This window comes from Chaetodon trifascialis, chromosome 6, assembly GCF_039877785.1.
Source record: "Chaetodon trifascialis isolate fChaTrf1 chromosome 6, fChaTrf1.hap1, whole genome shotgun sequence".
In the NCBI taxonomy this organism is placed as follows: domain Eukaryota; kingdom Metazoa; phylum Chordata; class Actinopteri; order Chaetodontiformes; family Chaetodontidae; genus Chaetodon; species Chaetodon trifascialis.
The window spans coordinates 27,393,264-27,415,523 of NC_092061.1; the positions used below are offsets into that span (position 1 = coordinate 27,393,264).

At 41.7% G+C, this 22,260-nt stretch overlaps 1 protein-coding gene across 2 annotated transcripts; it reads right to left on the minus strand.

Moving 5' to 3' along the window:
* Positions 1 to 640: 640 nt before the first annotated feature.
* On the minus strand, positions 641 to 22,248 carry ehmt1a (euchromatic histone-lysine N-methyltransferase 1a). 2 transcript variants are annotated; one of them, XM_070963921.1, is made up of 23 exons: positions 22,192 to 22,248; positions 21,378 to 21,810; positions 20,070 to 20,223; positions 19,109 to 19,191; positions 18,215 to 18,437; positions 17,926 to 18,071; positions 17,410 to 17,553; positions 16,827 to 17,134; positions 16,631 to 16,714; positions 16,438 to 16,526; positions 16,237 to 16,343; positions 15,091 to 15,213; positions 12,580 to 12,681; positions 12,361 to 12,465; positions 10,663 to 10,817; positions 9,288 to 9,455; positions 7,146 to 7,290; positions 6,137 to 6,214; positions 5,807 to 5,922; positions 4,055 to 4,141; positions 3,868 to 3,946; positions 1,263 to 1,438; positions 641 to 1,147 (listed from the first exon to the last, which is right to left on the minus strand). In XM_070963921.1, the coding sequence occupies exons 2-23, from the start codon at positions 21,750 to 21,752 to the stop codon at positions 1,051 to 1,053; spliced, it is 3,144 nt and encodes a 1,047-aa protein (XP_070820022.1). In that variant the 5' UTR covers positions 21,753 to 21,810; positions 22,192 to 22,248; the 3' UTR covers positions 641 to 1,050. The 2 variants fall into 2 exon arrangements, with proteins under 2 accessions (XP_070820022.1, XP_070820023.1); XM_070963922.1 differs by having other exon boundaries at positions 18,215 to 18,433; positions 19,105 to 19,191.
* Between the last annotated feature and the right edge of the window lie 12 nt (positions 22,249 to 22,260).

The following is a 22,260-nucleotide window of genomic DNA, read 5'->3' on the forward strand; positions in this document are numbered from 1 at the left end:
AAAACAAGGACACGTGTTGCTTGTACCAATTCTTGTGGGAAAAAATTGGTTCAAATTTGAGCCCGTGCTTCAAAGACATTGCCAAAAGCAAGAAAAAAAAAAAAATCAAAATGATGACAAAAAAGTAAGCCAATTTATCCTTTTTAACCGATTATAATTCACCACAATTCCAGGGTAGGTCTTTTGAGATGTTTAGGTTAAATTTATTTATTTGCACATGTAAAACTTAAATAACAAATGAGATGTAAATAATGGAAACTAATGACTAACTAATGAGGAAATAGTTTAATGTCATCATGCTTCTCAAGAAGTGATCTCAGATGGAGAACAAAATAGTTCCAATGGCCAAATATATGTGGACATGTAGTATACTATTGGGTTCTTTTGGTTTGGGTCATTTTTTTCCTTTTTTGGGCCCTTTAGTACTACTACTTTAGATAGAGCTAAATGCTGATGCTCCAGCATACAATGATATTCTACACAACAGTTTGCTCCCAACTTTGGGTCATACTTTGTGTTTGTCCCTGTCCTGTGTCAACATGACAAGGACCTTGAGCACAAAGCCAGCCCTGACCTCATCCCAAAGGTGTGGGACTGGAAGGTTGACTGTGAGCCAGCCATAAAAAATAAGATGTAAAGATGCTTTAAAAATGTGTTTATTCATTTCTAATTAGACACGTAGTAAAAAGCACGTTCATAGATGAGACCAGACTACCAAAACATTACTTCACTTCATTAATCCACAAATTAAACACTTTGCAGTATTAATGGCATAGTGCATAAATGTTAAAATCATCTGTTAAGATCGTTTCACCTGACTGTTGGCTCTTTAAAATGAGTTAAACCCACTCTCACATAGAGTATTTCTGGCTGGTAACAAACTGCAGTATTCTTCATATAGAAAAGTAACCTTATTAGGTGTATAAATAAATGCCACCGGTGTTTACCTAATCTTACATGGTATCTGGTTCAGAAGGCAGTGTTTCTGACTGTAGAGAGGTCACAGAATGTGTCCAGACAGAAAGAGGGATCATGGTCATCAGTGAGTTTCTATCTGCTGGCGGCTGAGTGGCGACACTTGAGGGAACCGCAGTGGCAGCTGAAGAACTTGCTCTTCACCCTCCAGTAGTGATCACCATAGTCAAACCTGAAGAGGAGGCAACAGTCCGTCAAATTATCTGGAACATTTTATTTGAAAGGTCTCTCCAGAACAGGAAAAGGAAGACAGTGGACAGGGCTGAGCTTGTTTTTCCACCACTCACCCTATTTGGTCTCCAGCTTTGATGGGCCTGCTGGAGAAGAAGGCTATCCTGGGGAAGCGTAAATCCTGGTGCATGGTGAACACCCTCACAGCCATCACATTGGGCTCACACAGATGGTTGATGAAGCGGCCGATGTTGCCAAAGAGTCTTGCATCAATACAGTGTACGTCTCCCACCTGCACAAGTCCATGATGAAAAAGAGTCAGTCACATCTCTTTGGGTTTACCTAGAGACGCCCGTCAATCTGTTCAGCAAAATCTTTCAAAAATAGCTCAACTTTTCTCCTCAGCTGATAATACTGCACTCACCAAGTTCACTGCTGAAGTGTCAGAGCACGGTAACACCACTGCAAGTTTGACAGGGCAATAACCACAAGACAGGCAGTAACCAAGCTAACAGTGTATCCAGATTATCCAAACCACTTTATTTGGAGGTCAAAGTGAGAGTGAGGGCACCTGAAAGGTCATTAATACTCCTGCACAGGAAACTTTGTGCACACAACAGTACATACAGTTTCTGTACTTACAGTTTACAATGTGCTGTAAACTTACGGATGTAAACATATGTTTGAATATAATTACATAATTTGGGTTTAAACACTTTCATTTTCTCTTCCAAATAAGTTGGACTAGCCTCTTGGTTTATTTCCAACATGTCTGACTGCTCATGTTTCTGGTCTTGTTGGACCTCTTTTAAGTGACGTCTCATATTAGTCAGAGAAATTACAAATCTATGAAGACACATAGTGTATTACATCTGAATTATCATTTAATTTCCAGAGTGGAAACGGGTGAATCTAACCATCTTTGCTGCATTATGGATCGGACCAGTCCTGATTCTAGCCTTGTTTGTACCTATTGTGCGGCTTCCCAAACTGAGTGTAATGACCACAGTACGTTATGTTCTTGATTATGTTATTTGATCAAATTCAGCTGGGCTCCTTTTCTTACTGGTGTCCCCAGTGCTGCTGCTGGTTGAAGAAATATTTCCTGCTTCCAAAGAAAGGCATGACAAAGACCGTTTAGGAACCACAGCCCTAATGCATGTAGCCTCACACCAGCCTGAGTGGGAATGAAGAGGCAGAATGAATAAATAAACAGGTTGCGTTTTAGCATCTTTCATTATGAATCAAAAGAACAAACTGCTGGTGAAGAATCAAACCTGAGATTTGATTTCAGAATAATTCCTTCAACAACTAGTCCACCCTGATACCATCAACAAGCTGTCATCACAAGATCAAGCAGTCTGTGAAACCATGAAGAACGCTGCTGACAGAGGCAGACAGTTCATCATGTACTGAACTGTGTCTGGATGAGAGACTCTGCAGCGCCACCTCTTGACCAAACATAAGAGCACATGCACTCCTTCCCTTTTCCAGAAAACACCTGCCCGACATCCCAGTCTGTTAGATATGAGAGATTAATGTGGATTACAACACTCACTTCTTGTTAAATGCTTATCATCAACATCTGAGAGCGTTGTATGTTTAATCTGTTCAGTTTATGTTTGATGTAGTGTGTTTCATACATGTATACAGGTGATGGAAGAAGTGTAAACCAGTGTGAGCTGGACACCCTTGGGTGAGTGATACAGAAATAAAAGAATCTATTAAGATTCTAATAGTTTTTGCACCCTTGCAGGTCTACAGCAGTGAATTAACAGCGTCACACAGTTTTACTTTGTTACCGACCAAGGTTCAAGTCCATAACAAGATAAATGAAAGTACATCCTGACTGCCCAGAGATGGCGTCCAGGCAGAGATATTCTGTAAGATGAGAAATGTTTAGGAAACATGACGAGCCAACGGTGACAATGACCTTATCAAAAAGGTAATTGTGACGAAAAAGTTTTTTTTGTGATTGGATTTGTGCAGGTGCAGAGGGGAAAACATGCTGTCTCTGCAGAAAGCCAGGTCCTCACTGCCTTTTTACAAAACCTCATAAAGATAATGTGCATGACTCAATGATACTCAGTGAGAGCAGAGGAAAACTTGCATTTTGAAAACTTTTACACTATGTCTGCCAGGCTGCTTAATTTCCATGACAATGCAAAATTGCATCATTGCAACAGAAGGCACTATTATAGACACTGTGAAATGATGTGGTTGGATGGGGCTGATAGGATAAGTTCATGTAGCAGAGTCCAATTATCTTCCTATTTTTGGGTGTGTATGCATTTACTTTTTAAGACATGTCAGCATCTTGCCATTGTTTACTTACCCTTTAATATGGAGAGGAACACTGTGAGATTATGTGTAGTATTATGAGATTAACCTACAAATGAACTTTGGCATCATATTTTTGTATATACTGTAAAACCTTTGTAACTAGTTACCTCTGTTATATTAAAACAATTGTTACAGTTGATGGAGCCCAGCTTACATGTACTCCTTGTAAAAGATCATTTATGATTTCTTAAGACTCATAAATAGACACTAATGTACTTGCAAACCAGGTAAAATTAATGAAATCAAAATCTAAAAGTGTCACATCACATCATTTTCGTCAAGGTGGTAAACATGTGAGTGTGTGCAATTATGTCACAGAATTAACACGCACAGTTGCGTGTCGCAGCTTTAAAAATTCATGTAAACCAATTCAGTCACCTTATTGTCGAGGGTGAAGAGAAAAGAGTCATTCTCCCTTTTGTCTGCCTCTGCATCACTGATGATCTCCCCAACATACCTGTGGAAGCATTAGGGAGGGAAAGAGCTCAGAGTGCAGCTTCTCTTCAATATTTCATGCTGTAAAAAACTGAATTCAGTTGTTTCACTTATGACAGCCTGTCCTCACTCGCAAATGAATGTCCCTTGAGGGATATCCTGCATGGCCCTCACTCCCCAGCCCATCTTCTGTGTCCTGTAGAGCTGCAGCCGGGCTCTGAAACAACAACAAGGCAATTATCTCATCCAGCAGCTGACGGCCGGAACATTAAGACAATGATGTTATGGAAGAAAACAGTTTTCAGGAGAGAAAAACAATTTAGAGAGCTAATACTTTTCCTGTAAGAGAGAATTGAGTCCCACCATTTCTTCTACATGTGCATGTCAGCATCAGAGCAGCAGGATGGAAGGGGGGATAACTACACAGAGTGTTAGGTTTTCATCACTTTTGGGGACATTACATAACCACTACCTGCCTAACCCTAACCTAAACATAACCTTATCCTTACCCAAGTTTTTGCTCTAAAATGTAATGCTTTACATTACGGAGACCTGCACTTATGTCCCCACAACGTGAGTAATACATGGCCAATACATGGCATGCCAAATGGATTGAGATCTGACTGCTTGGAACATTCTAGCCAGATGCTGAAAAGGTTTAAATGTGTCCTTTCCTGCTCAAGTGGAAGAGTTATCAGTGGAACCACATCAGTAAGAGGAAATAACTGTTCTCGGTCTGCCTCCAGCATATCCCATATTATGACTGGATTATACTTTGAACAATGTACCAAGGACACTTTGCTATTTTTGTCAGCTTCATGTACACTTAACTGTACTCAAGAAGATTTTGAGTACTACCTGAGTAATACCTGAGTATACTTGAAGTATAAATAGTATTTCACTTTTTACAAGTTCTTTTTTCCTTTTTATCTTATCAATTATCTTATTATTTTTATTTATTTTTCTTCCCTTTGTGAAGTCTTCAAGTGTCCTGAAAAGTGCTACATAAGTAGAATTATTATTATTATTATTATTATTATTATTATTATTATTATTATTATTATTATTATTATTATTATTATTAAGTGTCCTGAAGTACAGCAGTGAAAATCACAATTTATGAGCATTCAAAACACACTCGCTGTACATTTTTTTTATTACATCAGATTGGAAATCTACTTAAATATACTTACAATGAGGTGACATTAAAGTAGACTTAAATCAAGCATGCGACTAGTGTATTACAAAGGACTTGAAAATAAGTCTACTTTTCGTAAGAACACTTATTTACTATCTAAAGTACTTGTAATTCAGTACACTTTTTAAAAGCACACTTAGGTACAATTTATTATACACTTGCAATAAAGTACGCTTTTTGTAAGTACTTTAAAACAGCTTTGAATTACTATATTCATGTTTAATACATTTAAGTAGAACTTAAGAATATGACAAACATACTTTAACTTAAGCTCAAAGAGTAAAAGTGTACTCGTAATGACTTTTCTATAATTCAATTGTATTTCTAATGCATTAAAGTACCTTTTTGAAATGTTATAGCCATGTCTTCAGTGAACAAAAGTCATTTCAAAAAGGCCTTGCTGTGGTGTCCCAGTTCAGTATATTCAGTGTATACTCATTATATCAGTTCAACTGTGATGCATATATGTGTAAACAAATCACGGCTAGAGTTTATCCAGATGTGAGACACTTGAAATGACAAGTGGAAATGGGGTCAGAATGTGGTCTCTGTAGTCGCCCAGTGGCTTGTGTTTTTGTTTTATCTTTGGATATTAAAACTTTAGAACCGTGATGATGAGCAGAGCTGGATACCGTGCAGCCAGTCAACCTTGCTGTGCCATGCCTAAAAAGTAGAACAGGTCACCTCAGTCCGTTCTGAACCACTCGGTTCCTGCAGGTCCTCCAGCAGGAGCAGGCGTGGTTACACTCGAACAGTACTGGGGGCTCCCGCTGACAGAAGTCCAGAGGTAGTCGACCCTCCTATGCATGCACCAAGAGACCTGTTACTAACGGCCTCAGGGGAATTTTCTTACATTCTCAAAATCCACTGAAAACCAAACTTCCATTTGGAATAACTGCTTTATATTGTAAACACACACAAAAGAACCAAAAAAGAAACTGAAATAACATTACAGAGTCTATTCTCAAACGTACATTTATTTAGCATTTTGCGTGTGCGTGTGTGTCAACTTACGCTATCATACCAACATCGCAGACTGAGCTGACCACACACACAGGTACTGGATGAGCAGTCGTCTGTACAGCTGCAGTGCTGAATGACACCATCAGTGAGTTATTATCAGTCAGGTATTCTGACATTTGGCAGCTTTGATCTTACATTACTGTCCTGGTGGAACTGAATGTATATAGTATGAGTGGAAAAGAGAAACAGAACGCCTGTTTGGAGTGTTTTCTCTATGAATTTAAACAGGCGACAAAAATGAAAAACTGTTCATGGATATTTGGTAAATGGCAGTCCCTTCTACTTGCAGGTTTAATCAAGTATCCCATCTCCCTTTTCAAAGAAACTCACGACAGCAGTCTTAGTAGGTGGGACCTGGTAACATTTCCAACAGAGCACAAATCTGAAATGAACGCGTCACAGTGATGTAAAACCTGCAGAAGCACCTGCTTAAAGGTTAAGACTAATAATATTCTATACTTGTCTTATTGTCAACAAATCCCATGAAAAGACCAAAACCCACAATGCCTTAGTTCATCTCAATGCTTTTCTACCCTGTGTGTAGCATATATACATATACAAGATTCAGTCATTTCCTAAAACAGTCTGTCACTGACAGTCTGTCAGGAGGAAATGCTGCATTTGTTGGGGACTGTTTTCAGTGGCAGAGTAATCCACATTTGGTGCTCTAATGAGCATTTGGAGCAGCAGGACAATGTATATGGGATTGTCACTCAGGGCATCAGTGTGGCGCACTGATGTGTTTTTAATAGTCTTTGCACAGCAGTGGATCTGTTCGGGGCATAGGAGTAAGATATATCAGGCTTTGATGCACATGCAATACTTTGTGATGACTTGTTGGCTGAGACTCTGCACATGGGATTTGTTGACAATAAGAAAAATATAGAATATAACCACACTTATTCTTAAACTACACACAGAGATATTAAATGTGTGTCATGTTCTGCCTTCTTTAGGATACTGTAATAAATGTATAGTTTACAGAGAGCTCGGGTCTCACCTGTAGGTGAGTGATGTCCTTGTCAATGTTCAGTGGGGAGGTGACACAGTTGTCTGGTATGTATTTAAAGTTTTCAGGGCATGGCTCGCTGTCCACTCCATTAACACAGGTGATAGGAACTGCTTCGTACCCCCGAGAAATGTCCCTAAGAGAAGGAAAAGTTAGGTTTTCAAATACATGTATGGTAAGGATCAATTTCACGATTAATGACAAGCAGATGAAAAAAAATGATTCCATATAAACTGTATTGTAAAAATGCAGTGGTGGTCATGGTACATAGACCTGTGTCTCATTTTCTGAGTGGGAATAGCTCAGCAGAAGATCTGTCTCAGAGCTGGAGTCTGGACGGGTTAGCCTATCTTAGCACAAAGAGTGTTAGCAGGGAGAAACAGCCTGGCACTGTCTGATGTGAAAAACATGCCCACCAACTCCTCTGAAGCACAATGATTGACATTGACGTTTGTTGAACGTGTACACAAAGTGAAATAGAAAAACAACATTTTGTGGTGTTAAGAGCTCAATGACTTCCTGGCATACAGCTGGGTTCAGTCACTGTGCTGGAACTGTTTGTGCTCCTGCTGGGTCTGCCCAGTACCCACAAATACACTGACACACCCACTTCACTAGAAATCAATAACCAGTCCATGCTGTGCCAGTGCATCCCAGCACACAGCTATGGCACAGACAGCACAGTACTGATATTCACCAGGTTCACCACGCAACATAAAGCATACTGGCGTGAGAAGCAGAGACAAGCACACACTTGAACAGTTCAGCAGAGAGCAGAGGAAACAGCTCTCTGGGCTGAGAGGCATGAGGGAGCACGCACAGTTAAAACACCCCAAAATAACAATCAGCCTGACTCAATACAGAGCAAGACAGACATGAATGAAAGGTCAGGGGGAGTTCATAATCAGAATATCAGAATTAAAAGAAGTTCTCTTTCAAACACCTTAAGATGGGAGCAGAAAGTGTTGTTCTTGCAACTGCATTTATACATTTATTAACTCAAACGTAGCTTAACCATGTGGTGATATGCTACTTCAGCACACTTTAAGAACAAACCTCACTGGGAACGCTACAGAAAATCACAATGAACATTTAATATCTGGGAATTCACATTATAGACGCCACCACTACTCTGGTTCACTCCCACATCTCCCATCAGCATCATTTCCAGCAACAGCAAGCAGCTGTTATTAGCCATGCTAGTAGCACAGCTCAAGGGATGGCAGTGCTGGTCTGTCGGTTGGTTAGTCCACCACTACGACAACTATTGGATGGACTGTGATGAAATTTGGTGCAGCCTTCAGGATCTCCTCTGGACGAATTGCAATCACTTTGATGATCCCTTAACTTTTAATGTAGTGCCAACATCAGATCAAAAATTTTCAACAACAAGCTAAACTAAGATGGCGGCCATTAGCATCAGCATGTTCATATTTTTCTCGAAGCCATGTCACCCTCTCTGATGTTGGTATGGTCATAATATGCCAAATGTATGTAATGTTCAGCTTGTTGTGGAGTTCTGCCCCTGTGTGGCCAAAATGAAAGAGATGAATGCAGCTTTAATTCCACAGCAAGCATTTAAAAGCCAGACTGAGAACCATCTTGTAAAGTTGTCAAGCTAGTTGAAAAACACACTGTTTCAAATTCTGTAAAGGCAATCATCTGACTGTGACTTCCCAAAGAATTCCTCAAATTCTCCCTTGAAGAACATCTTTTAGAATTTAGAAAGCTATGAAAGGCTTAGTTTTTCAGCTTGATCACATTACTTTTTTTCCTCAAGTGTGTTTTGCAAGTGTTTCATAAGTAAGACAGGTAGAGGTGTCTCAGCCAACAGAAGAACAGAGCCAATGAAAACACCAAGACAGATGATACATACAGCAGCAATATGTCTTATTATAGTTCTATACATACGTAATATTAGAAAATAAACATTAATATTGTATAGTCCAGCCAACACACACACACACACACACACACACACACACATACACACACACACACACACACACAAACACACACACACACACACACACACACACACACACACACACACACACACACACACACACACACACACACACACACACACACACACACACACACACACACACACACAGCAGTGCTGCTGTGTACCTGCTGAGCACTCTCTCTCCCTGGCAGTCCCTGCCTCTCCTGGCATCAGTCAGCTTCTTGTTGGTGTTGAGGGCCGTCCACACCTCGGAGCCGCAGACGCAGCAGTCCAGACCTGTGTCTCCGTCCCTGTTCCTCTGATTGACATCAGCTCCATGAGACAGAAACAACCTGTGGATGGAGGATGTTAAAATAAAAAGTGGACGAGATTACTATAGGTTTTTGACATAGATAAAAAGTGAAATATAACAAGACAACAAAGGAAGTAAGGGACTGACCAATAAAGGGACTGTGAAGCTAAAACAAATACCCTGTAGACATTTCTACAGTACATTTGCCAGGAGCTGATACACTGTATAGCCAAAAGTATGTGGACACATGAACAAAGTTTGCTGACACCCATACATTGCAGCCTTATGTAATTCTTAAGCATATCATTAAAACTATGGGCATCCAGTTGATCCTGCAGGTGTTGGATAGGGTTGAAGTCAGTGCTCTGTGTCAGCCAGTCAAGTCCTTTCAAAACACCTGGGGAAAACCATGTCTTTATGGAGCTGTCTGGACAGAGGTACTCTCATGTTGAAACAGGAAAGGGATAAATACACAATGTTGACACAAAGCTGGAGGTACACTGTTAATCTACAATGCCAGTGAATCCTGTTGAATTAAGCTTTCCTGTCACGGGAGGTAAGGGATTGTCAGATGTAAAATCAAATCTTTACATTTTAAGGCTTCAGTGTCTTAAAAGCATTGCCTTTTAGATTGGAACATATTAAAACCTTACAGGGAAAGCCAGGCTGAAGTGGAGAATGAGAAGTGGACCAAACATTCAGTTTACTGTTTACATAAAACCATGATCAGTACAGGAGGATTACTGTGCACATCACAGTATACTCCTATGACTGGAGCATGCTCATAAGACTAACTGAATGGAATCCTTTTAATTACTTCAGTAAATAATAATGTCAGCAGTAAGAAGTAAGACTCATTTCTTCACATCACATCAAAACTCACATCATCTGCACCTGACAGCATGAATGGAGCTAAGCATATTCATGTTTTGTGCTAAAGCAATTCAGTAGTTTAAATACATTTACTGCATACAACCATAACTTAAAAGCATCATTTTAAAGTCAGATCTTATTCCAATGTTTTTGAACTGGGTGTCGGACACCTTCAGTGACTGCAGTAGGAATGAAAACCCAACCTGGGGTGCAGCTTGTCCTATGCACCATGATAAATGAAACAAAAATATGTTGTATATTAGTAAAATATGGGTTAAAAAACACTTTCACACATGTACATCTTTGAGCATGTGCCCCAGTGTGCCCAAACCCCCCCCCCCCATTTGACATTTGCTCCCAGACTACACACTCACATCACACAGTCCAGGTGGTTCTCTCTGGCAGCGACATGAAGCGGTGAGTCACCGTGAACGTTGACAGCATTGAGGTCACATCGAGCCTCCAGCAGAGCCTGGGCGATGTCAGCACAGCCCGACAGAGCCGCCCAGTGCAGGCAGACGTTCTCTTCCTGAAGAAAGAGCAGGAAAGAGGTCAGCACTGACACCGTGTTCTGACAGAGGCAGGGCTTCAAACAGCACAGGCTGAGCATTAACAGGCCAGGATTAGACGGAAGATGAAGCATCAGCATGACATGCATGATGATGTCATCACCTCTGTCACTTGAAACAATGAGGAGTTAAAGGCATCTGTCAACCTGTTAATACCAGTATTTACAGAGCGGAGATGCCTTACAGTAAGCCCTGCTGTGCAGCCTCACAGGGCGGCTAGTGTGGCTGTAGACTCTTGGCCCTGTTTCACGTTTGCTGGTACAAGTGTTCAAAGTCAGTTTCATCCAAATTACCCGCATATACTTGTTGTAAACTGCATGTTTCCACTTGATGAATGCCACCTGGTCATGAGGAGGTGCACACTAATGAGATTAATCATTTGCATAATCAACACCTCTAATAATTCAGCTGCTAAAAAGCATCTTGCTTATGCAAAGTGGTCCATGACTTGGGAGACAGTCAAGGTGACGAGATCATTTCAGGTAATCAGTTACACTGTGGAAGGCAGCACAGGACGCTGGACAGCGACTTAAAAAGACCCTGAGGCAGCGGTTGGAGTGAGAGAGATTTTCTTTAACCCGAAAGAACCCACAGTGACACAGGTGTCACAAGTCCTTTAAATGTCCTGGAAAGTTCCTCATACAGCTTTATCCTTGGCTTTAACTCATGAAGTCCCTAAGTGACACATACTGAACATCCTGATTGGTCATGTGACAGGTCATGTGATTTTGTATTCCCATAACAACATTTCCAAGATGTCTGTGTGCCAGGATAACACATGTGACCGAACTAGCTACATTTAAAAAGCTTGTGTTTTTGTTGCTAAAGGTAAGATTCAAGCCATTTAAGAATTCTAATGCTTACATAACATGTCCGTTATCACATTTAACCTGCTGTGAACACGTTTCTTGAACAAACTGATATGAAACAAATCAGATAAATATCGTTGTGACATTTATGTCACATCGGGCCTTTAACCTTAATATTGTCACGGAAAACCTAATGTGACATATATGTCACAATAAGAAAAATTATTATGATCTGCTCAGTTAATTTAGCTGATTCAGTTCAATCCCCCATCATTTTCCTTGAAGGAGAAATGGGTCCGGGTTCTTATGGGATAAGCTAGCGGATTGAGGAAGTCTTGCCAAACTCATTTCAATATAATCATCAAATCTAAAAAAACTCTCAAACCTTTCAGTAAATTGCCATGATAAACTGAGTATTAACTCCATTTAAGTCCTGCCTGAGTTAGAGATAGCTCTAATTTGTGAGTGAAGTCTACTTGTTTCCTTGGCCAAGGTGATACAGCACCCTCTGCCCCTCTGCGTCTCCACTGTTCTGTGCTTACATTTCACTCAGTGTAGAGGTACAAAATGTTATGCATCCCGTGAGAGCACACTTATCAAAGAGTTGACCTTGATGAGCTGCAATGCTGTATGAAGTGTGAAGACAAAGTGTTGCCGCGGTTGTGAAAGTGAGCAGCATGTCGTGTGCACTGACCTTGTCTCTGACGTTAACATCAGCCCCTCTAGCCAGCAGCAGGTGGACCAGCTCCTTGTGCTTGTACTCGATGGCCCAGGTGATGGGAGTCCATCCCCCGTCATCCTGCAGACACAAGCTATAAAACTCCTGCAAAGGTTTCCACTGACACATGACTTTATATTTCCACAATCTCAGCTGTAAGCAGCTGTTAGTAAATGAGGCGGAGTGTGTCTTTACCTGACAGTTGACGTATTTGGATGCCTTGGAGAGCAGGTGATGGACTATGTCATAATGTCCCAGTTTAGCTGCCAGATGCAGACAGGTGAAACCCATAATATCCTGGGATGACAACATGATTGACATTGAACAACACTGTGCTACTGCCACCACTGTTTAAGTCCAAATAAAAGGGACTTTTATTGGCTTCTAGACTCCATGACTTAAACCATGCAGGTGAAAGAGGACATTGGAATGGATGTCATGAAGAGAAATTGTCCAACAGTTCTAGAATGTTCTACACCTTATCATCTCCTCAAGAGCCTAGTTTAGGCTTAAAGGCTGGGAGGTTCATTAAAATAAGTGCTTTTCATTAAACAATCAGTTAATGACAGTCTCCCTTCCCACAGCAATCATTTTCATACTATCTCCCTCGGTCTGTCATGACTGTTTCCTCCTGACATACAGTACACTGCACTGAAGTATTGGTTCTTATACTAACTAAATTCTATTTAAAGCTGCTCTAATCAACTCTGCCATATAAACAATGGAAGAAGTGACTATAGAAATTGATAATATCACTTCTAGTGACAAACCCACAAGGAGTTATCCAACTCTGCAGTTCTCCTCAACAAGAACTTTTCCTATTCTTATCCTAGACCTGTGTTTGTAAGAGTGTTCCAGGTCAGATACATTAAATGCTCTTAACGACATAAACTCAAATTATGAACCAGTTTCTCAGTTTGTGGGCAAATTACATCCACAAAATGTTATCACGGAGTAGCAAGAAGAGCAGCTCAAGTCCTGCTTTGAGAAATCAACAGACAAAAGATCAGAACAGATCTAAGTGTCGGCAGTGGTAGGCCTATTAGTGGACACAATAAAACATCTTATTACAAATATTAATACAAAAACAGTGCGATGCTGTGAAAACATAAATAAAAACAGAATGCAATCACTTTGCAAAAAAGAACAAAGGTTTTACAAAGTGTCCCTGAGTCCATGTAATAATCTCCTTCATACAATCATGTGTTCACAAAGTGGTGAATCTCTCTCCGTCCTTGCTTGTGAACGTCTGAGCTTTTCCAGGATGCTCCTTTCATACCCAATCATGATACTATCACCTGTTACCAATCAACCTGTTTACCTGTGGAATGATCCAAACAGGTGTTTTTGGAGCATTCCACATCTTTTCCAGTCTGTAGCTGCTCCTGTCCCAACATGTTTGAAACATATTGCTGCATCAAATTCAGAATAAGCAGATATTTACAAAAATCAATGAAGCCGATGAAGTAAAACATTACGTATATTGTCTTTGTACTGTTTTCAATTGAGTACATGTTAAAAAGGATTAGCAGATGATCACATTCTAGTTTATTTACGTTTTACACAGCGTGTCAACTTGTCTGGCGTGGGTTGCAGTACAGCTGTCTGACGTGTCATCAGAGCAGCTGTTCTGTGACAGACATAAACAGGGAATGTTTTGAGACAAGAAAGTAAGATGCTAAAAGACATCTTTCTAAAGTAAAGAAGTCCATGACTAATATGAGAGCCAATGAAGCAAATGTGAAAGTCTGTGAGATATTCACTGATAGAATACTATGACCTACAGCCAGTGATGTCACACTGTCAGGTGAACTCAGCTGCAGACTTTGCTGGGCTGATATATGCCAATGAAAATAACAAGGTTGTTTTTGTTACATATGTTAGTTGAGTTCATTTCAGTATCACATTTAAACTCCAAACTGCTTCAGATTAAGGCATTTTGATGTCAGGCTAAATGAGCTTTTCGTCCCATGTTGACAAAGTCAGACTCTCTGTAGATGACTCGTACAGCAGGTCTGTACCACGTCTGAATTTTGTTCATAGGCAAGAGAAAATTCTCACTCCTATGTGCCACTTAAAAACAAATCTGTTCATTTCATTACCCAGCCATACTTCTGCTAAACTACACAGGAACTTGATGTGATCAACATGAACTCGTCCTTCTATGGAAGACATGCTACTTAACTGTACGATCAGCTGTGACTTTACTTATCAGTTGCAGCAGGTCGCTTTGGAAAAATTCGTCTCTCCCCATTCTCCACATGAGATCAAGTTTAATATGCACATCCACTGAGTCCAGCACTTCTCTTCTAAAAGGGCTGAACATTTTAGAAAATTCACAACAGCTTGCTATTACAAACTGCTCTAGACCAAAGTGGGACCAAATTGCTGGGAAAATGAGTGTGTCAGGTCTGTGTGGGACCGAACTGACGCTGCTGCTGCAGTGGCTTCTGTGAACACACCAGCCTCAGTGGTTGATTTTCTATTTCTCTGCCTCATTATGTTACTATATGTTCCTTTTAGTGTGCTGTTACATCATTGATCGAACACTAACAGGAACAGTAGTGAAAAGGACCGAGCAGTGGCAGCAGATGACAGAGTGAGATTAGACTGAGTGATGAATGAGGAAGCAGACTCTGACGTGAGCACACATCTGGCTGGTCGGGCCAGTTGACGCTGACTGTATCGGAGTGTGTGCTGACCCACCTTGTGGCTGACGGATGCTCCAGCTCTCAGCAGATACTGCACTGTGTCCAGATGGTTGTTTTCACAGGCCACCATCAGTGGTGTTCTCTGCTCCTCATCAAACATGTCCAGGTTAGCTCCAGCCTATGGGTGCACACACACAGACACAGGACCCCAACATCACTAATGAAGACACTGACATCAGCCAACAACACTTCATTGTGGTTAACAGCCAACATGTGGCACTACCTACTGCAGCTTGATAAGGCAATTCATCTCTCTTGCTCCAGACAGAACAAAATATGTCTTAGCCAGTTTAGTACAGGTATATGAGTTGGATAACGCAAGTTAGTGTACTTTTATGGAATTTCCACTCAGATTTGATTTAGCTTACATTTTACACCCGTATTCCTAAAAAGACTGAGAAAACTGACTCACTGTATTTAGATATCAGTGAGTATTATCTTTATTTGGTACTTTTAAAAAGAACTTTTAAAGGGGTCACTATTTCCAGAGGGAGTCCGTGCATCCATGTTCTGCACAGTAAGCACTGTACACTTCTAGAATGGATATCCTTCTGTTGGATCTGGGCCTGTGCTTATCAAACATCTCCTCCTCAGAGTTGTGCTGAAAGTTAACTGAGTACTAAAAACTCTCATATCTCAGAGCACAACTGAGCTATTGATGGAGCGTACTACATTGGCGTTCAACAGGTGCTGTATTAAATCTGGGAGTGAGGTCGCTGTTTACAACACTCTCATCCAGAAGGGAGAAATAATGATGATGAATTGTCGTTTTCTGACATTTACCATGAAGCCATCTGTTTTAAGCTGTAAGTAAACTCTGGTAAACCAAACATCTGGCTTAAACTATAAATGTATATCCATTTAGAAATAGTAGATAATATGATTCAGCTGTGTGACCTACAGTAGAAGATCTAGTCAGCCTGAACTAATATGCATCTTGCATATGTTGTGCATACTGCACATGCAGCAGTGATGACGCCAACCTTCTGTACAGCTGTGGGGATCCTTGCACAGAAAACATGGAATTTATCTTTTCTACTGTCCACTGTTCTTAAGAAAAGACAGCTGCTAAAAACCAAGACATGATCATGTGCCACTCTAGATAAATACAGGCCCTGAGGTGCAGCCTCAGTCTCCTCACCTGGACCAGCATGTGGCAGATCTCCTGGTGACCCTCAGCAGCTGCTGCATGAAGAGGGGTGCGTTTGTTTTGCCCCTCCATCATAAAGTTGGGGTCCTTCCCATCAACTGTAATGCAAAGTTTCAGTGTGATACTACAAATCCACCACACTGAGCTCTTATAATTGAAGCCACTCTGTGTCAAATAACATACTTGAGTTACCTAGGAGATGAATGACCTTCTGGAGCTCTCCTTGCTTTGCAGAGATGTACAGTTGTCTGGTGGGGTACTTCACTTTCTTTGGTTTCAGGCTAAATGAATAAAAGGTCTCAATCAATTTAATCAAAGTGCAAACTGTGGGCCCACTCTGTAAGTCTTTGCAACCTTTTGTGAAAATATTTCATGGTTAACTTACTTCTCATCGTCCAGTGCCATCAGGATGCTCTCCAGTGACTCTTTAGGTAGTCTATCTGCAGCACACACAGCCTCGCCCTTTAACCTGGAGGCAGAAAGCAGAAAGATTTATTTGACCCAGGTTGTAATAAATTGGAATTACCCTTTAATAGTTGCGAGTTTAGTGATTTCAGGAAGGAAGTGGTGTCCTGCGTTACCTGCTCGGGCTCTCTTCTCTGTCCCTCTGCGGCTCACTGGTCTTCTTAGCCCTAAGTATCTGTGGCACAGCAGGCGTGGTTGGTACTGATGGCAGGGTGGCCACAGTGGGCACAGCTGGAAGTGATGGCCCAGGGTTCGATCTGGGCACAGAGGGCGACTGATCAGCCTTGGGCACTGTGACCTCCTTTGCACTGCTGGCATCCTCTCCGCAGTGAGGGCAAAACTTGAGATCCTTTAAGATGGAGGCACAGTCACGGTGGAAGCGGTGGGAGATGCTGCCATACGGCCTGCACTCCATGAAGGTGCCCTGTGGGACGGACCAGGAAAACACTGCAGATTGGTCAAGGTTGCATTCTAGCTACTACCACTTGGCCACAGTGGCAGTAGATGGTCACAAAAGGCAGAAGAACAAAGTGGAAGAGCAAATAGAGGATGATATTCTAATAATATTCCTCCATGACTGTGAAATCTGACCAAAACGTTTCTTGGTAATGAGTCTGACTTGAAATCTTCTCATGGACAACGAGCGCAATCTGATAAATAATAATGTCAGGTTTCGATGTGTCTCTTTGTTTTCCTCACCGCCCTGCAGAAGAGTCCACAGCCAGGGCAGCACTGGTGCTTAACCATGCCAGCACGGTGGTCCTCACACAGAACCAGCAGATGAACTGTGTTGGAGGGTCGCATCATTTCCTGCTTCATCACTCGCCTCTGGCAACGACTCAGCTGTGGAGAGAAAATCAAGTCGGTGTTCACAAAAAACCTACCATGCAGTTTTAGTTTTCAAACCAAACGTCCAATGCAGTGGGTGCCTTTGAATCCCTGATAACCTCTCCCAGCTAAAGAATGCAAACATGGGACACAATGAATCCAACTTCTGCTAAAAAAGTCACATATGCCTAAAATAATTACTGCGGTGCTCTGATGATGGCCAGGCTGAAGAAGGTTTTGTCATATGAGATCATTTGAGTCACACAGCTTTGACTTTTCACCTCTAACTAGATGGGATTTTTATCTAATATTTCAAATCTGATCTCTGATAAGAGGTTATAATGAGAGTGATACATGAGGGTTTTTGTTCACTCAGATGATCTGTACCATTCCATCTGTGCTTTCCATGGCCATGCAGGTCTGATCCAGTGTGGACAGGCTGCCTCCACTGTGAGGCGTCTCCATACGACAGCAGCACAGCGGTAACTCCTCAGCCAGGTCTGTTTCTGTCACGTCAGCATCTGCTGCTGCACCTGCATGCACACATCCCATTATTTCACTATACATCACACCCCGAAACTGACCTGTGTGACCTATTGAAAAGTATTCTGCAGAGGATAGAGCATTTCAGATAAATCTTATGAAGCCAAATCAGTCAGTGAGATGCTGTTATCACCAGACGGGGGGGGTGAGAGCAGCTCCTCCTGAGCTTTCAGGTCCAGACAGTCCAAAGTCAGCTCTGTGTATTCAACATGGCTGCCCGCTCCAGTTTCCACCTCCACCTGCACTTCAGTTCTGGTGGCTGGCGGTTCCCCATCCTTCAGAGTCCCTGCTAGAATCGCTGGTTTGTCATCCGCTGTGGCTCTGTGCTTCTCCGCGCTCACTCCTGGTTCCGCTTTCTGATTGAAAAATTGAATGACATTTGTACGTATTAGTAATCATCCACATACATCTAAAGTTACCGAGACTTACAGAGTGTAGTAGCCTTTACAGCATGAACACAGAAAGAACAAGTGGAGCAAGAAAACATCACATGTAGCATATGGCTGTTGATAAGGAAGAAAAGAAAATCATGCGCTTCACTGACAAATACTGCAGTCAGCTACAGGTAATAACGTCAGACATTTTGGCATTTCTTTGGTTGTTATTGATGAAGGATTGAGACGAGGCAAACGTGAAGGCTCCAAAGAGGGGCTTGACAAAAAATGTGATCGTGACTTAGAGGTCTTCTTGTGAACTGGTCACCTGAAGGTTCAGGACTTACTACACTTGTTTGGACTCTTTTTTCTTATACGTCAATGAAAAATCGTTATTTCCATGTCAAACTGTAGAATGCAAAAAAGTGAAGCAATCCCATTTAAAGCTGCTGCCGTGTTTGTGTCAGCCCAGGTCAGATATGTGGGTGTGGAGTTATGCCAAACTTTTAATGTTGAAAACAGCATGTCACTAATGTTCAGGCACCATGTAGCTTATACACCAACATAGAGGCTACTTATACATACAGCAGCCTCTATGTTACTGGGCAGGCAGGACGTCTGACAAACAGGAACAAACAAATAAATGGACCTGCCTTCTCCTGCTGTTTTAGGGCCTTGGTCTTCTTCTTGGGGACCAGGTTGTACATTCCCATCTTCCTCTTCCTCCTCTTCACAGCTAGGACAAGCGCACAGAGTGAGGTTAGATGGAGGCCAGAAGTCCTCACCAGCAAATACCCTTGGATACAACATGTTCCATCAAGGCCTAAGTTTGTTCTTTAAAACTGATTATGACTGTATGGAAAGCCGTTATTACAGACAGAATGATGTGATTAATGTAACGTTGACATTAATGGGCTGTAACTTTCAGAGAACTGAAACATCAAGAGGATTCAATAACATTCAGGCTCAGCTTCATGTGCTTTTAATACATAAAGTGTGTCAACAAGAAAAATACTTTTAATACTTTTTTCTTCCAATTGCACTCCTTACATTAACTAATGGGAGGATGATGCACTGGAACATTCAAAATTATTGAGCCTAATGTGAAATTTAATTACTGCAGCGTCAACTAAGGAGAGTAACCAGCAGCTAACAGCAATGTGAAATCATACAGGTGAAAAGTTAAAAGACAAAGCAAAACAACGAAGAAATGAAATACAAACACTGTTTAATAACAATAATAAATCTAATAGTAAGTTACAGGACCAATCAGATTAGTACAGTAATACAATCTGCTGGTATGAATCACTTACAGAGCGACAGCACATTTTAGACATGTGCTATTTCAGCACAGAAGCTGATATTTTTGAAATATCTTTTAATAATGTGAAGTGCAACACATAATACCTGGATGTGCTTGCTAACAGCCATACCTTATTTCATCACACACTAAAAAAGATGGACTATCCACATTTCTGCAGCAGTTGTGGTCGTACATGTGTTGATCTCTGCTGCTGCTGCTGCTGCTGCTGCTGCTGCAACCTGTTTTCCACCAGGTATTTCTATGAGTTTGATTCAAACTGGTAAATTTTGCAAGAGAAAGGATCAGCTAACCTGACTGACGTTTGATGGAGGTGGAGGTAGAGGTGGAGACAGCTCTCCTCTCTTTGCCTTTGCCTCTCTGGCTGTGACAAAGCGCGGTGTCAGCTGGTGGTCCAGACTTCAGTGGGTCTGTCAGGCACGTCTTCGGTGCCTTCCGGCCAGGAGTCTTTGGAGGCAGAACAACAATAATATACTTCTTATTTATTCCATGAATGAGAAGAACAAACCACTTCTAACATTTAAATTCATACGTGCAGTTTATGTACGGTGTGCATATGCTGCACACTGCTGCATTTATTTGGCACTTTTCTCATCTTCCAGCCACTCAAAGCACTTGACAACACATGCCACATTCACCCCGTCACACTCACAGCCATTAGAGATCAGGAGGAGCCAGGAATCGAACCACCAACCTTCTGATTAGTGAACAACCCGCTCTACCTCCTGACCCACACGCCGTTCACAAGCAAACAGTCAATGTCAAATAAATTCTGCACAATATATGAGTAAAAGCATTTAATCAGTCAGTTGATTAACACTGGGAGCATTGTTTATTTATATATGTCAACAAATTCCCTCAGAAACAAAGAGCTGCTGCCATCTGCTGAAAAATGCTGTATCTTTCATTCACAAGCTGTTTTTTTTTCTTCATATTTTCTGATTACCTGTGGACATTTATTTAGATGATGTTTTTGTATTTAAAATAAGTGCACAGCAGACAGAGTGCACATCTACTTCAGCAAACAGAAAATGCAGACAAGAACATCAGCGTTAAATTTGTAAATGTTCAGTCAAGATCAGCAATTGTGTCTCCTTTGTTTTTATTTTTAAACTGTTGCCTTTTATCAGAAAACCACGCTACCAGCATCATGTGCCGGCTATTTGCTGCCCTACTCTCCAACTATCTGTCAACCACTAAGCTAATGGATTGTACAATAAAATACAACCAACAACTGGCCCACTTCCAGTGACAGGTCTAGTTTAACATGTTCTCAAATTCAGCACAGGGTTATTAAACTGTTTCAAGAAAAATTGAAGCAAGGCTTGTAAAATATGCATCCTTCAGAATAAAAATGTGGAAGTTAAACAATGCAGTAATCAACTGACAAACAAGCTAAATAAAAGCACGGACTGATAAGAGGTGGAAAATAATACTGTGTTCTTCCATATGACCCATCCTGAACTTCCTCTCTCAGATTATCACTGAGAATCTTCTGGTCAACAGGAGAAGACACTGAAATTGTGCTTGGAGTTGACAAAATCATTTCTGTAAACCTGTTTACGTGGAATTGCTTCACGTTTGCTGGCTTGTCTGTTTACCTTTATAACAGGGCTTGCCTGTGCTTTGGCTGCAGCTGTGTCCAGCAGGCAGCCTGAACTGGCCGTATGCTCCCCTGAGCTTCCAGCAGGGACAGTGAGCCTCTCTTTGACAGGTGGAGCAGTCAGCCGGCCAGGTGTGTCCCGGAACAGGCTGCCAGGAGACGCCAGCGCTTTCCCAGAAGCTGCTCCTGGTCGTCTGCTGCGGAGAGCTCCATCACTGCTGACTATGGGAGAGCTGTGGAAGGGAGTTATCTTTACTTTGGGCCTTTGGCTGCTCTGTGCAGCTTGTCCCTTGGCACCCATGGGTGTCCCACAGGAGGGACTGGAAGGACTTCTGCCTGGTCCAGGCCCTTCACTGGCTCCACTGTGATCCATTGCTATCCTGAGGGGCTGATTGTTGAAACCAGTCGGGTTGAGAGGACCTCAGTGGCACCTGAGAAGTTTAAGCAAGTTTCAGACTACTCCACTATTTCAATGTAAAACATCAAGTCCGAACACATACTTCCTCTCAAAGTAAATAACTACATATGGAACTCTTTCATTACGCCACAGTACACACAAAAACGTCCACCTTTGCAGCATCCTACATGCAGAGCAATGGCTAGTGCACCACGAAAAAAGTTATCACATCTTTGCATGACAATGAGGCCAAAAGATGGAAGAAAGGAAAGCAAAGCTCAGCCCGCTGGACCAGCAGTCCGAGCAGGGAGTCATGTGAGACGAGCAGAGAGCATGGACAGCTTACAAACACCAGCAAAGACGAAAACACGGCGGTGTGGGGAAAAAAAGTTGAAGCAGCAGAGTTTCATCCTACCAGCTCCAGTCGGTGTAGTTCTATCCGAGCGAGAGCAGAGAGGGATGGGACAGGAAGACAGGAGTTTCC

What these genes read in the sequence shown, in the direction of transcription:
- ehmt1a (XM_070963921.1), bottom strand. Translation starts at nt 21,752, where the DNA reads ATGGATCACAGTGGAGCCAGTGAAGGGCCTGGACCAGGCAGAAGTCCT. An exon ending in CAAGGGACATTCATTTGCGA is followed by an intron (nt 3,947 to 4,054) that starts GTGAGGACAGGC and finishes ATGCTTCCACAG; the next exon opens with GTATGTTGGGGAGATCATCA. An exon ending in AAAGCTGGAGACCAAATAGG is followed by an intron (nt 1,148 to 1,262) that starts GTGAGTGGTGGA and finishes CCTCCTCTTCAG; the next exon opens with GTTTGACTATGGTGATCACT.